We start from the raw sequence: 15,503 nt of genomic DNA, 5'->3' as shown, positions 1-15,503 counted from the left end.
TAGTTGGAGTCTTCATTTTATTTTCTTGCTTTAGAGTACTAGTTTCATACCACAAACTGCTACTACAATGTTTTGTATTAAATCAATTTAGGTAGACTCATAAGAAAGTCACTAATAAGATCATGAATTTCTCTCCAAATATTCCTCTTTTTTTTTCCAGAGTTATTTTAATGAGTCTTTGTCAATCGACCCAGTCAAGGGAACACCCATAGACCATAGCAAGCACAAAAGTCCTAGCAGTCAAAGCTCAATTTAATACGCGGCTTATATTATTCTTGACCCAAAACAGCATGTCTGTTGAAAAATACGAGCGACTATACAATACGTCTTCCCCCGTTGGGAGTAAAGAGAAAAACGAGAGACCAAGACTCTTAGGGGTCATTTGGTATGATGGATAAGTAAAAATAGTCCTGGAATAAAAGTTTAGTACTGTCTTATTCTACGTTTGGTTGGAATAAAATTTCGGAAAAACTAATCTCTAGATTAGTTATCCCGGGATTATAGTGTTATTTTATCCCATATTGAGGGTGGAATAACAATCCCGGAATAACTTGTTTTCTTACCAAATGATCCCTTAGGGGTCATTTGGTTGAAGATAGTTATCCTGATATTATTTCTTATTAACTGCTTGATTTATTGTATTAAAATTTAAAAATAACACACATTGCATAATTTTTAAAAAGAAGTTGTTTGTTTATAAAAATACCTTTCACATTTTTTTGGTAGAAAAAAGATTTGAGGACCTGATAATATTTTTGTTATTTTCATTGTTTTATCCGGGATAACTAATCCTGATATTCGTATTCCACTACGTGACAGAGACAACTTATCGTGGTGCTATTTTTAATTCTGATATAAATTATCCCAAAATTAGTAACCTGTCACACCCTAATCCCACTAGGGTGTGATGGGCACCCGACCGCATATCCGGAGCCGAGCGAACCCACAGACTCTTATCTTACACATAATCTCCTCGGACTCTGAAATTAATTAGTAGTGAAATATATAGTAAGCTTTCAAATCTTTCTTTCATCAATGTTTTCGAATCAGACAAAATATGTAATCCTACAGGGTTTATCACATAATACAAAATGACATATCGGCTGATGGAGCCGCTTACAAAACCGACATACTATACCCACGACTCTGTCTGCAAAGTCTCTAACTTCGAACAAACATTACAGCACATATACTTTGACTCGGTAACGCTCCAGGAGCAAATGGAGTTGCCAATCTAGCTGAAGCATCTTCTAGCAAAGTCCCGTACTCATCTGGGTGTACCTGTGTGGCATGAAACGCAGCCCCCGAAGAACAGGGGGTCAGTACGGAATATGTACTGAGTATGTAAAGCATGGAATACAGCAAACAGTATTATAATCGAAAGGAACGATACAAAAATAAGTACACTTTCAGAATGCCAAAATACTTATTCTTCATAATGCAAATCGTATATACTGATGCCATATGTCAGAAGAGGTACAGAAAGTAAGTAGGTCCTCCAGAGTATCAAAATGTATATTTTCCAAACACAGACCGCACGTGCCAACAGCGTATGTCATCATATACGTTTACACATAACTGATTCATACGTAACATAATAGTGCCGAGGAACGTACGACCCGATCCACATATATAACATATTAGTGCCGAGGAACGTTCGGCCCGATCCACACATGTATTTGTTGCGGAACGTGCAGCCCGATCCATATACACATATTATATTGTTGTGGCATGTGTAGAAGGTTAGTACAGACATTAAGCACGATATGCAGAATAATAAAACACTTACTGGGAACACGAATCATGCATGCCAAGAACGGTATCCGGCCCCTTACGGGACCTGGGGAAACGTGGCGCCACCCTGCCTTTGGCGCCACACACATTATACTCCAGAAGGTTTGCTCCGTAATCTCCGTCACACATCATAATAACATATCATAAGATCAGAACATACATATACACATATATGGTTCGGCGAACCATGAACACATCATAACACCGTAACACATCATACTCCGGAATACATTATGGCACCCGACCCTCAAGCAAGGGACCCGGCGTACCATGCGCACGATATATACCGGCCCGGGACTCGGCGAAAGAGATCACAACACATGCACGAGCAGAGTAGTGAGAAACCATATGCACACAAATAAATAACTTTCAAAACTCGATGGACAAATATATTTACCGACATCTGAAGGCCCAGAAACAAGTTTCGGTTCAATCGGAACTAGTAAACGAAAGTTATGAGCTTTTGAAGTACAGAATCTTCTAAAAGCGTTTCAGAAGTTATTATTTATTATTTTGGAAATCAAAGAAACAACCATGTCAAGTATCCTTTCAGATAGCGTTATGGACCAAACTAAATATAACTCTTGGAACCATATGTACGTGAAAGCTATGGACGTTTTACCACATAACTTTTACGAACATTTCAAAGCAAACCCGAGATCTTTTACGAAGGTTAGGGACACTAAAATTTACAGATCTCTTCTGGAAACACAATTCTTTATGCTTATCTCGTTATTCAATCATATAGTAAGCTATATGACTTACTTATATCAGAAGTTAATCAAAATCGTAGACAACCTCGGAAACATATCAAATAGAGCTTTGGAAAATTATAGATACATATCGAAAGGGTGAATACGAATCATAAGCAAACTCGGAATCACAGAACGGAGTAACCCCAAGACACATATCATACCTTATTTGGTTCTAGGACACGCCAAAGAAAGAAAGGGTAAACCTTACATACCTGTGCCACGCCTTATTAGCTATGCTTATTTGTCCCAACTTGCTTGTCTACGTACAAAAGAATTCACATAATCATTAGATTCATTGTCATTCACTTGCCTTAGACTTTCAAATGAATTCATTTATATTCTACCGAAATTTCGACAGCATTTCCCCTGTAAATACACCATCCCCGAGAATCTAACTCGGCCAATTTACCAACAACAAATCCGAGAATTCAACTCGGCCAAACTATCAATAACAATACCAACAATCATATCTTCCAACTTGAACAATTAATTCAAAATACATTCCAACATTAGTAGCTCCTTTACATAATTCAATAACATTTCCTTTATATTCAATTCATACTTGTTCACATATTCAAATACTAGTCCGAAACCATTCAACAATATTCAAGAACATTTCAGGAACCCGCACAACATTTCAAACGGCCCAACCAACACATACACTACCCGAAACTTCACAACACAACATAACCAACAACAACACATTCTTTTCTTCCAAATTCATGAATTCCATCAACAATCTACATTAACAACTTCATTCATACAAATATAAGAATTCATGCTAGTGTCGCATTATCTCCCATGACAATACCACAACGATTACAACTTCATCTCAAGCAATTAAATACTCCACTTCCAATTACATAAAAACCATATTAAAATCACACAATTTCCTACAACAACCTACAACCAATTTCCATGTCAACTTGAACCATTATTCTTCCATTTACATCACAAAGGCCACAATCGACACAATTAGCATACTAAATAAAATTTGTTCATCTTCCTCCACCAACAATACCACACGGCCACACACACACATAATATTTCCATGATTTCCATTCAATTTTACTTACTACAACATTTATAACCTTCCATAACATATAAAAGAACATGAAATTTTTACCTTTTTCCACTTGAATAGAATTTTGCACTTGTCACAAAAGTGGTTTTCTTGCCTCAAAAATTATACCACGTTGAAGAGGGTCTTGAACTTAGTAAGGATTCAAGAAGAAAGGAATTTTTGGTTCAATTTTTTTTTTCTTAGTTGGCCGAATGGCCTTTGTTTGTTGCTCTCAAATTTCTCTCTCTTGAATGTTCTTGAAAACTCTAAGGAAGAATGAAAAATAATGCCCAAGTCCTCATCTTTTTATTTGACTTGGATTAAGTTTTTCATGGGCCTTGGCCCATCCCAAGTTGGCCGGCCACCACTTGGCCATTTTCAAGCCAATTTTTTTTTCTTTCTTCTTTTTATTCCAAGTCCATTATTTCATGACAATTTTTTGTAACTCATGAGAATTATTTTCCAAATTTTCAACTTTGCCCTTAGCCTTCCCCAATATTTCCGCATCAATACTTTTCATAAACAACATATATATTAAATAAGATCAAAATGTTGCCTTATCCCTTACTAGTCACAATTATTTCAATTTATCCGAATGTGCAAAATTACGGGATATAACATAACCAAACAAAGAATAAATCAATACTAAATTTTTATTTCAGGACGATTTAAGGTTATATTCAGCATAAGTAACACTACATATATTATAAGTTATGAATGTATTATTTATCATAGACACTAAATTAACTAATACATGTATAACTAACCAATGAATAACTAATTTCTATATAAAAATAATACTAAATTTTCTCAAAACTATTACTCCCTCCATCACATAATAAGTGTCACCTTATTCAATTTTTTTGTCCCATAATAAGTGTTACCTTAGGATACCAATGCATATATTGACTAGTTTATTCCATCTTTGTCCTTGGACAAAAAATAACAAGTTTCTTTATTCAAGGCCAAAAGTTAGATTCACAATGTCAAATTTTGGATTTCACTTGAAAATGAAAGATTTGGCCCATGGAAGATTACTGCTATATATAAGTGTCAATATGAGTTTTTTGTAGTCCTCACATCTCAAAGCACCCTATAGGAATCTTACATGTGAGTGTTTTGAATTGTCCTTGCATATTTTTCAATTTTTTATATTTGTCTCATTCATTACTTAAGGCCACTTCCCATATGAGCTTTTATAATTGGTGTTGTGTAACTTTTTTAAAAATCTCTTCTTGGTGCTTTTTAGATTATTCTTCTAATCCATATTATATGGTGGTCTTAATTTTTATATTTAGTTTAAAATAAATAATTATTTATATAACTAAGTAGGTATTATTAAATAACTTTACCCTTATTTTCAATAAGTGAATTGTTACACAAGTAAGAAATATTAAATTGATACCATTTAATTAAAGATATTTTAGTCTAGGGGTGAGTGATTTTTTAAAGGGTGTGTCCAAACTAAAAACATCATATAATATGAACTGGGGAAGTACCTTTTAAATTATTTCTTAAACTGGTATAATTTATGTAACTTTGGTGCCAAATTTTCTTTTTCAACGGAAGCATTTACTATATCTTACTTTATATTTAAACATATCTCACATAATATATTCCTCACCAACATTTCCTTTCTATTATTTTAAACTTCCAAAATTTTACTTCTTTAGTGAGATCACATATGCTTACAAATACAAAAAGTAAAATTTATTGAACGGTGTTGTATAGTATTGAAGATGAAGATAGCATTATCAGTCAAAATTGAATTAGCTTAATAATCATGTTTGATTAACTAGGAGCTAATCCTTTTAAGAATAAAGTATATATGAAGAATTAAATTAATTCTTAAGAAGTAATCCTTTTAAGCATAAAATAAATTACGTACGTCCCTTTGATATTTGCTAATTTTCAAACCAAACTTGCTTTCTCATAAATAAATTTTTTTGTTAAAAATTATACAATTGTATGACAAAAAAACTCTAATAGTTATGCAAATTTATGAAAAAGATATGTTTAACCTGCAATTACAATAAATTAATTATGCAATTATACTTATTTGATAAAATATCCATACTATTTTTATATTTTAAGTTTGAGCCTGTACTTAGCACGGGCCTACTGCAGTAAGATTAATAAATGGCAAAAGAAGTAGCAGTACTACTCTAAATAATGATAGTTGGATTCCCAATGTCAAAACATAGATTATTTGTTTATATGCCCATCGAGTGGAAAAGGTAATTGTTTTATATAAGGTTAATTTGGAGGTAGTATTTTATATTAACAGACGCATAAAGCTAGGAAACGAGTCCCTTATAGCTAAGAAGACAATATTCATTTCATCACTGCGTGTGTTTTCTCTTTCTACTGCTCCTACCACTAGTCTCCTCCACTTTCCTTTTTCTATCTTTGTTTCTTCTATAATAATATTCCTTTTTTTGCGTTGAACGCTGCGCGTGTGTGTACAACTTGAATCGATCGGATTATTGTAAGTTGGAACAGTGTATTTACAAAGTCAAGCCCCTCTTTGATCAAGGTAATTTTACCCTCAGATCACCTAATTTTCTATGGGTTGTAATGGGAATTTTCTTCTTCATTTTGACAACTTTTCTTTTACTGCTTGTGGTTAAAGTTTCAATGGGTTCTTTCGTTTATTTGCATTAAAGCGAATTTTCAGCTTGCTAATTTTGAGTTGGGTTAAGCTTTTGTTTTACTGATTATGGTTAAAGTTTCCAACTTCTTTATTGATTCTGTTGACTTGGTCATTTTTTATTGTTGTATTAAAGGGAATTTTCAGTTGTTTTGTTAATTTTGAGATGGGTTTAGCTTCTTTTTAAAGTTTCGATTTTTTTTATTTTTATTTTTTATGTGGGGTTGAGGTGGATACAGCGTTTTGAGGAAATTACAATTTAACAAAAGGGGTTGTTTCGTTTAGTTTTAGTTTTTGTTTTTGTTGAATACTCTCTTGTATTAATCAACAAAAACTAAAGAAATTTCCTCAAAACAATAAAGGGTAAATTGTAATTTCCTCAAATGATGTTTTTTTCTTCTTCTTGTATTAATGGGAATTATCAGCTAGCTTTTGCTAATTTTGAGCTGGGTAAAGTTTCTTTTTTTTTTTTTGCTCCTTATGGTTAAAGTTTCAATTTTTTTTTTTTTACTGGGTGGGGGTCTGGAAGAAAAAAATTCAATAGGAGGTTTTTTATGTTATTGTTCTGTGCATTTATGTTTTCAGAAAGACTTATGGTTGATTGATTGTCCTTATTTCTGAGCCACTTTTATGTGGGCGTTTGGACATGAGAATTGTGATGTTTGGAAAAAAAGTAGTATTTGTTTTCAAGTTGAAAATCATATTTAGAAACTGGAGTTGTGTTTGGACATGAATGCAAATTGGAGTTATTTTTTTATTTTTGTGACTGATTTAGAGTGAAAATTTTCCGGAAAATTGTAACAATTCTATATCCAAACAGTAACGAAAACTATCCATGGCCAAACGGGCGCTAAATGTAGTGAGAATTAGCTTTTTTAGCCAATTAGTGAAGAGGGATAGATATCTTAGGATCAATGCGGACTTAGCTAAGAAGAAACTGATTCATATAGGTGATATGAGCTAGTTGTTATCAAGGTTTAGTTGTTTGGTTTACACTTAAATTTGGTTTGGAGTTTGTGTTAGAGACTTGCATGTCTGTGTAAGGACAAGTAAAGTTTTTGGAGAATCTTGGTATAAAGAAGCTCTAATTTGCATGCAAATACAAATTATTTACGTAGTATTTTATATAAAATGGAGGTGAATAGAGCAAAATGGATAAAGAGGATTCATGTAGTCGTCCCCAAGTAATTTGGAATTGAGGCGTAGTTGATTTTTGTTGAGTTCCCACATCGGTAGGTGATAGGTTATTTGGTCTTGTTATATATGGTATTGGGCAATCATCATCACCTCATGAGCTAGCTTTGAGGTAGATGTTAGGTGTAAGATAAATTTCTTATCATGGTCTCATAACATTTAGTGAGAAAATAATCATTGTAGAAGAGAAACTCCATTCCTGGCAATTCTATAAATGTTCTGAGGTTCCTTTGCTTCCTAAAGGTACTGCACATATACCAGTACCACCAATAGAATTGGAACCCTCATGCGACCAAACCCAAGAAATCCTGTTGCCGTAGTGTCCTCTCTTATTTCTTTTCCTTCTCACATGGTCAGAGCCATTCCCATCCAATTCATGATTTACCCGATGTTGGGCTCTCATCTTATATTATCCACGCTCTAGATGACCAGCTCTGGGCGTGCGGGCTTGTGGTGAGTTCCCACATCGATAGGTGATGGGTTATTTGGCTTCGTCATATGTGGTATTGGACGACCATCACATGACGAGCTATTTTTTGAGGTTGAGTTAGGCCCAATATCCATTTTTTATCAAATGGATTGATTGTCTCTTTTATGTCATTAAAGTTTGAAACAATCTTTGTGTAATTATTGTCCCTTAATCAATTGGTAATTGCATTCAAGTGGGAGAGGAGGATTTTCTGAATTGGGTTTTGAATAAGTGATCTTCTGTTCTTCATGTTTTTTCCTCAGGGTTATGGAGAGTGAAGTTTGACTATGCAAATCCTCATGCAGAATAAATAAGCTAGACAGGAAGCTTTTGTGCTGCAGTAGCTTTATCAGAGAAAATGTTGGAGGCTCCTAAGTTTGCAGGACTTATAGACTTAAATGAGAACCATGATAACTATGGCATCACTCAAAACTTTTACCATAAGCTTGGTGAGGGGTCAAACATGTCAATCGACAGTTATGGGAGTTTGCAGATGAGCGATGGTGGAGGTTCCGTTGCGATGTCAGTGGATAACAGCAGTGTTGGATCAAATGGCTCCCACACTCATATTTTAAACCACCAGGGCCTCAAGCGTGTCCGCAACTATTCTGTGGTAGGTAGTGTAAACAGGGGGAGAGTTTCTCAAGGGTTGAGTGATGATGCCCTAGCTCAAGCTTTGATGGATCCTCGATCTCCTACTGACGGGCTTGAGAATTATGATGAGTGGACGATTGATTTGAGGAAGCTGAACATGGGTCCAGCTTTTGCTCAAGGGGCTTTTGGGAAACTCTACAAGGGATCATACAATGGTGAGGATGTTGCCATCAAGCTTCTAGAGAAGCCAGAAAACGATCTTGAGAGGGCTCACTTGATGGAGCAGGCATTTCAGCAGGAAGTCATGATGCTGGCAAGGTTGAAACATCCAAATATAGTGCGTTTTATTGGTGCATGCCGTAAACCTATGGTCTGGTGTATTGTGACTGAATATGCAAAAGGGGGATCAGTGCGTCAGTTTCTGGCCAGGCGACAAAATCGATCTGTGCCCTTGAAGTTAGCGGTGAAACAGGCTTTAGACGTGGCAAGGGGAATGGAATATGTACATGACCTGAATCTGATACACCGTGACCTGAAATCTGACAATCTACTGATTGCTGCGGACAAGTCAATCAAGATTGCGGATTTTGGGGTTGCTCGTATTGAGGTGCAGACTGAAGGAATGACACCAGAGACTGGAACATATCGCTGGATGGCTCCGTAAGTTTCTGGACTCTCTAGCAGCTTTGTTTAATCCTATTATCTTGTTCCAGGCTTTGGCCTTTTGGAAAAACCCAGTAAGAGATCTAGCTTTGCTGTTTCTCTTATTCCCGTGGGAATATTTTGTCTTTTTTGTGTTAGTTTTATTGTTCCCAACGTCCTACTGTTTGATTCATATATGTTACCTATTCATGCATACTGGTACAGCCGTTTACTTACCAAGGCAAAGGAGCAATGGCTGCGAAAAGAAATAATTTTGTTCTGCATGATATCTGCTTGGGTATTAAATTCTTACTACATCCTTCTCTTGATGGTTTGAAATACAACAAATGCTGCATACCTTTTCAAAATTGAAGGTAATGTGCGCTTATAAGCTATGTTGAACTTTTTCTCCTTGAACTATGGAAAGGTAATACCATTATCCTTAAAGAGAGAGAGAGAAGCAAGGAGTATAATTTCATTGCAAGCATCCACTCAGAAAATCAAGATGAATTGCCTTAGTCTTTTTCTATTTTTGGTGTAAACAGGATGTTGTTAGTGATGTAGGGGACCTAGTAGATCTGATAGGCATCTGTTAATGTTTTAGATCTTCAGCTACTTGCTGATCCCTTCTTTTGCCCCTTTGGCTCCTCTTGGAGCTTGCAACAACATCTCTCAGCAGCTTTGATGCTGATCTTTTGGATTTCAATAGAAGTTATTACCTTTCTCAAAAAAATATAATTTGATTGCAAGCAGGAAGCTCTTTTTTAAAATTTTATTTGCATTTCTCGTCAGACAAGTCTGTTTTGAAAAAGTTTTATTCCTAAACATACAAGGATTAGCTCCTTTATTGAAATACGTTGAAAGGAACAAAGTGATAATCCCTCCTTTTCACTTCACATTTCTCACCAAACAAATTTGGCAGTTTAAAAAGTTTTATTCTTAGACATACAAGGGATCAACACTTCGTCGAGAGCCACAAAAGTGCTCCCTTTTATTCAGAAAAGAGGATCATTTGTGTCTCGACATTTTGCAACAATTCCAATATTTGTAGGTCAAAAGGATGAGGACTTCAGAAGATTGGAAGTTCAATCAAATTTTTCCATTTGATTTTATTTAAATCAACAACCTCTTACTAGATGCTATTAAGAAGAATTTGGGAAGTAGCTCCTTTGGCGCCATATGGACTATATGAAAAGAGGAACAGAGAGTGTTTGAAGGTGTAGAAAGCTCCCTTGTATAGTTTAGTTGTGCTTTTTTTTTTTGAAACGGGTAACTTTGTCTATGTTTCATATGTAGCAAAACAGTACGTAGGTAGTACTGAAACCTAACTTTTAGTGTCCTCTATCTATATTGAATCTAAAACATCAATAATAGTGACAGTATCATTTGAGTAGATCTGATTACACCAAAAATACAACAGCAAAATAAAGCTTAGCTTGATCTTCTCTACCCCATTCTCCACATTCTCAAAACATCTGGAGTTTCTCTCCTTCCAAATTGTCCACCAGATGCAAGCAGGGATAATTCTCCATCTAGTCCTGTCCTTTGCCTGTAAGCCTGTTTCCTCCCAGCTTTTAAGAGCATTTGTAACCTTCCCAGGCATGGTCCAGGAAATGCCTTTGAGGTTAAGAATAATTCTCCATAGATGAGCTGTTATCTTACAGTGAAGGAAGAGATAGTTAGCTGTCTCTGCTGTTTTGCCACACAAAAAGCATCTGGAACATAAAATGAACCCTCTTTTCATCAAATTATCTTGTGTAAGGGCTGCTTCTTTAGCCAGTAGCCACACAAAACAGGCAACTTTGAGAGGAATTCTAGTTTTCCAGATGTGTTTCCAAGGCCAGTTGGCTATCTGCTGGTTGGAATAATTCATCATCTTGTAAGCTGCGATTAACCTTGAATAAACCCCTGCTGCTTCCTTGCCACCATAATACATCTTCACCTGTCTGTAGTCCACTAAACTGCTCTAGTGTACTAAAGAATTCAGCCACTCTTTGTACTTCCCAGTATTGATGTCTTCTAAAAATGACGTTCCATCCTTTGAGGTGTCCACATCTCTGCTATAGTCCTTTGCTGGCTTAGAACTATATTGAAGATATCTAGGAAAAACCAATTCCAGTGTGCCAATTGTCCTTCCAAAAGCTAGTTTTACTCCCATCAAACACTTTATCTTGGAAGTTCTCAGTGAAGGCAAGTTATAATAGGACGAATACTATCAATGTTTTGACTGATCCTTGGCCTTGGAAATTGATATGGAAGACAAAATTACCCACCAAAGTCAAGTGTTTTACTTGGACAGCCCTCAAAAATGCCATACTAACTCTGGATAATTTTAAAAAGAAGAAGATCCATTTGGTGAACAGATGCTATATGTGCCAAAAAGAGTCAGAGTCGGTTAACCATCTTTTTTTGCACTGCCCTGTTGCAGCCGATCTCTGGCACATGTTTACAGCAATTTTTGGAATCAGTTGGACAATCCCATATAGCTTAAAAGGAGCAGTTGAAAGTTGGAGCTTATGGAAAGTGAACAAAACCATCAAGAAGATCTGGCAAATGATACCTGCGTGTATTTTTTGGTGTTTATGGACAGAGAGGAACAGCAAATGCTTTGATGGGACTTCAACTCCTAACTGTTCTCTAAAATCAAAGTGTTTAGTTAACCTTTTTAGTTGGAGCAATCTATCCCCTGTGAATGATGTTATCCCCCTTTTAGATTTCATTGGCTCCCTCTCAGTGGCTTAGTAGCCTGAGTCTTTTGCTCATGGTTTTAAACTCCCAGCTCTTACTAGTTTTCTTTTGCAGTGTCTGGAGTTTTTAACCTTTTCTTTGTAAAGTGTTGCATCTGCTTGATGCTTTTGAATATGAATATAACAACTTCATCAAAAAAAAAAAACCTTTGATCTTGGAATTATCCCTCAACTCATTCCACAGTGCTCTAATGGATCTCCATAGACTAACCCCCTATGGTGTAGTGACCTCCTAAGTCATCCATTTGTCTTCCTGCTTTAATAATATTTCCCCCCCCCCCCCCCCCCCCCCCCTTTTTTTTTTTTTTTGAGAAGTAATAATATTCCCCCATAGGAGTTGATTCTCATTGGTGAACTTCCACAACCATTGCATTTCAAGAGTTTTACTCTGAATCTTCAAGTTCTTGATCCCTAACCCTCCAAATTTCCTGCCAAAAGTGAGTTCTTTCCACTTAACCAAGTGGTACGTTTCTTTTCTTTGTTCCCATGCCATTAAAAATTCCTCCTGATGCCATCCAACCTATTGATGACCCCTGTTGGGATGGGGAACAGGGATATCATGTATGTGGGAAGTGCATCAAGTACTGAGATAACAGTCGATCTGCCACCCATTGACAGATACTGGGTCTTCCACCTGGCCAAGTTCTTTTCACCTTCTTAATAACATTGTTCCAAATTTTTGCTGACTTCGATTTAGCTCCCGAAGGCATTCCAAGATATATTGTTGGAGCCCCTACTTCACCACCCAAAACAGTAGCCAACAGGTCCATGTTTGTTACTTCATTAATATGGTAAAGGAAACTTTTCCTCCAGTTAATATGCAAGCCAGATATTCCTTCAAAAAGAACCAGAATCACCCTGAGATATCTCAATTGATCTTCTTCTGCATCACAGAATATAAGTTTATCATCTGCATACCGTAAATGAGTCACCTCTAGACTGTCATTGTCAATTCTAGCTACATCAAAACCTTTTATCCACCCATTCAAATTGGCTGTTTTAATCATATTGTTAAGGCCTTCCATAGCAATCACAAACAGAAAAGGTGATAAAAGGGTCACCTTGCCTGAGTCCCCTTTGTTCTTTGAATGTGCTTTTGAAGGCGAAAAATGTAAAATGTGAGAAATTCCATAGGACTTGAAGCGAAAAGTGTGAAGTGAAGCCCACAATTTCAGAAAAGAAAGTACCAAACGTATGACTTTAATACTATAATAATCAAATTGCAATCGAAATGTTTAGTGCATCTCTTTTGTTGGACAATGTTGTCCCAGTAACTAGTACAGTTTTTGGATTTTATTAGCACTTTAGTTCTTGATTGAGACATTGTTTGGGGCAAACGATGTTTTGTTACACTTTTGTTCTTTTGTAATTTTTTTTTTGATAAAGGTAACATCAAGTTCTTTTGTAATTAGCCTCCTGTAGCTTTGCATCTTCTTGATGCCCTTCAATGAAACACATCAAATTTTGGTGTGGCCCCTAGGGCTTTGGTCCAGTGGTAAGAACGCAACTCATAATGTATGGTGTGATGGTGTCACGGGTTCGAACCCTGCGTAGGAAAAAGCTTGGTATATAAATAGAATAGCGTAGAGGGCTGGGTCCATTATCTACTGAGTTTTAACCGTGTGCCACTAGCCCTTGGAGACTTGTGGGTTATTAATCGCTCCTTCCGTCCCTATTTATATGACTTTCTTTTTTAGTGATTCCCAAAAAGAATGACATCTTTCTATATTTAGTAACAATTTAACTTTAAACTTACCGTTTTACCCTTAATGAGATGATGCCACAAAAATTTCTATGGCTTATTTAGGCCACAAGTTTCTAAAGTCTTCCCTTTTCTCTTAAACTCCGTGCCTAATCAAACACCGTCACATAAATTGGACGGGGAGGGAGTATGTTTTTGTATGAGATTCTCTACTTCTGTTTACATCTCTTGCGTGGGTTTTCTGTTACATCAATATAATTATTAATCAAACAGTCAACTAGGTCTCATCTCAAACTAGTTAGGGTTGGGTATATGAATACTCTATATCCGTTATTTATGCGTTAGGATTTCGATGCTTCTACTCCAGCTCTTGATGTAAAAGAGGCCGTCTTTCCATCTCCCAATCAGAGCAGTATCTTTAGATTTCCGGTATTCCCCATCACCAGATTAATGTTTAAGCTGTATTCTGTTTCAAAAAAATGTGGCAAGTGGAATAATTTTTTTTTTTGTTTCTAATAGGAGTTTCTTTTTGAAATTTACTCTGAAACAAGAATCTCGACCTGACTATTTCTGGCAGCGACAATCACCATTTTTTTTCTTGGTGATTGTTGCAGCCAGAAATAGTCAGGTCGGAATTATTGTAATCAGAATAGATGTATGAGGTGGCTGTGGTTGGGGTGAGCACGTCACTGTGATGGTAGATGTATCTAAAGAATGTAAAATAGATGACCTGTTGAAGGAAAATTTTGAAAAATATGCTTCTGACTAATGTAATAACGGTCTCGCCTAAAAATGGGTGTCGTCATATCAGATAAAGTTTGTTGCTCAGCATTTCTAAAGTTTGTTGCTCAGCATTTCTAAAGTTTGTTGCTCAGCATTTCTAGGGCACTCTGAATAAGTTAAATCTAGTTCTAGCATTTCAAGTTTTGATTTGTGTTCATCTGAAAAAGGAAAACCTTTCTAGCTATATTCTCCTGAGAAACTCGTTATGTGTTGTAGCAATTCTGCCATTTTTGCTTCAATTTTTGCAATATGTCATGATTCTTGTTTTTTTTTTTTTGGGAAAAAAAGAAAACATCCAAAATTGTTTAGCATGTAATTTTTATTGTAGGTTGCTTGAGTTCATTTGCTCTGTTTTGCAGGGAGATGATCCAGCATCGGCCTTACACCCACAAAGTTGATGTTTATAGTTTTGGCATCGTTTTGTGGGAGCTGATAACAGGTATGCTTCCGTTCCAGAAAATGACCGCTGTGCAGGCAGCTTTTGCTGTAGTCAACAAAGGTGTTCGTCCAGCAATACCCAATGATTGTTTGCCTGTTCTAAGTGAGATCATGACCCGCTGCTGGGATGCTAACCCTGATAATAGGCCACCATTCTCTCAGGTGGTCAGAATGCTTGAGATCGCGGAAACAGAGATCATGACAACTGTCAGAAAGGCCCGTTTTAGGTGCTGCATAAGTCAACCTATGACTACTGATTAATGTGGAAGCAGTAAAAGCAGGGGTAAAAAATTTGAAGAAGCCAAAACAATAGATGATTTTAACTCCTCTATGTGTATCTCTATCAAGCATAATTTCTTTGTTCAGATAGAAAAGGGAGCAAGTTATGAGTACTATTTGTTTCTTTGCTGTATCTCTTTTTGTTCTATTTGGATTTAAGATGCTGATTAGTAGTAATAGAGAGGGCTGATGTGTATTTATACCTGTCCTTTTATGGAATTGTTAGACCCTACACTTTGTTGTTGTAAGTTTGATCAAAATATATAGTGTCCTGATGATCTTACTTTCTGATCCATGCCCACACCCTCATCTTTGTGTTAGTCCCCAATGGTTGATCTTACAATGCAGAAATATGCTAGTAAGAGTGACATATTTTGCTTGGAAGGATTGCGA

The 15,503-nt window shown here is 36.1% G+C and overlaps 1 protein-coding gene and 1 long non-coding RNA gene across 2 annotated transcripts; one reads left to right on the top strand and one right to left on the bottom strand.

Moving 5' to 3' along the window:
* Positions 1 to 981: 981 nt before the first annotated feature.
* LOC132642492 (uncharacterized) lies at positions 982 to 3,871 on the bottom strand. Its single transcript, XR_009583197.1, has 3 exons — positions 3,676 to 3,871; positions 2,762 to 2,808; positions 982 to 1,281 (listed from the first exon to the last, which is right to left on the bottom strand). It is a non-coding gene; the product is annotated as an uncharacterized LOC132642492 (long non-coding RNA).
* A 2,035-nt stretch (positions 3,872 to 5,906) lies between these two features.
* LOC132640884 (serine/threonine-protein kinase STY13-like) lies at positions 5,907 to 15,401 on the top strand. The gene is made up of 3 exons (XM_060357682.1): positions 5,907 to 6,148; positions 8,189 to 9,179; positions 14,753 to 15,401. Exons 2-3 carry the CDS (start codon positions 8,284 to 8,286, stop codon positions 15,090 to 15,092), a joined length of 1,236 nt encoding a protein of 411 aa, XP_060213665.1. The 5' UTR covers positions 5,907 to 6,148; positions 8,189 to 8,283; the 3' UTR covers positions 15,093 to 15,401.
* Positions 15,402 to 15,503: the final 102 nt, after the last annotated feature.

The sequence above is a fragment of the Lycium barbarum genome, chromosome 5, assembly GCF_019175385.1.
Source record: "Lycium barbarum isolate Lr01 chromosome 5, ASM1917538v2, whole genome shotgun sequence".
Classification (NCBI taxonomy): Eukaryota; Viridiplantae; Streptophyta; class Magnoliopsida; order Solanales; family Solanaceae; genus Lycium; species Lycium barbarum.
Note: the sequence above shows the minus strand (reverse complement) of the source record. Positions and strands in the feature narration are given on the sequence as shown.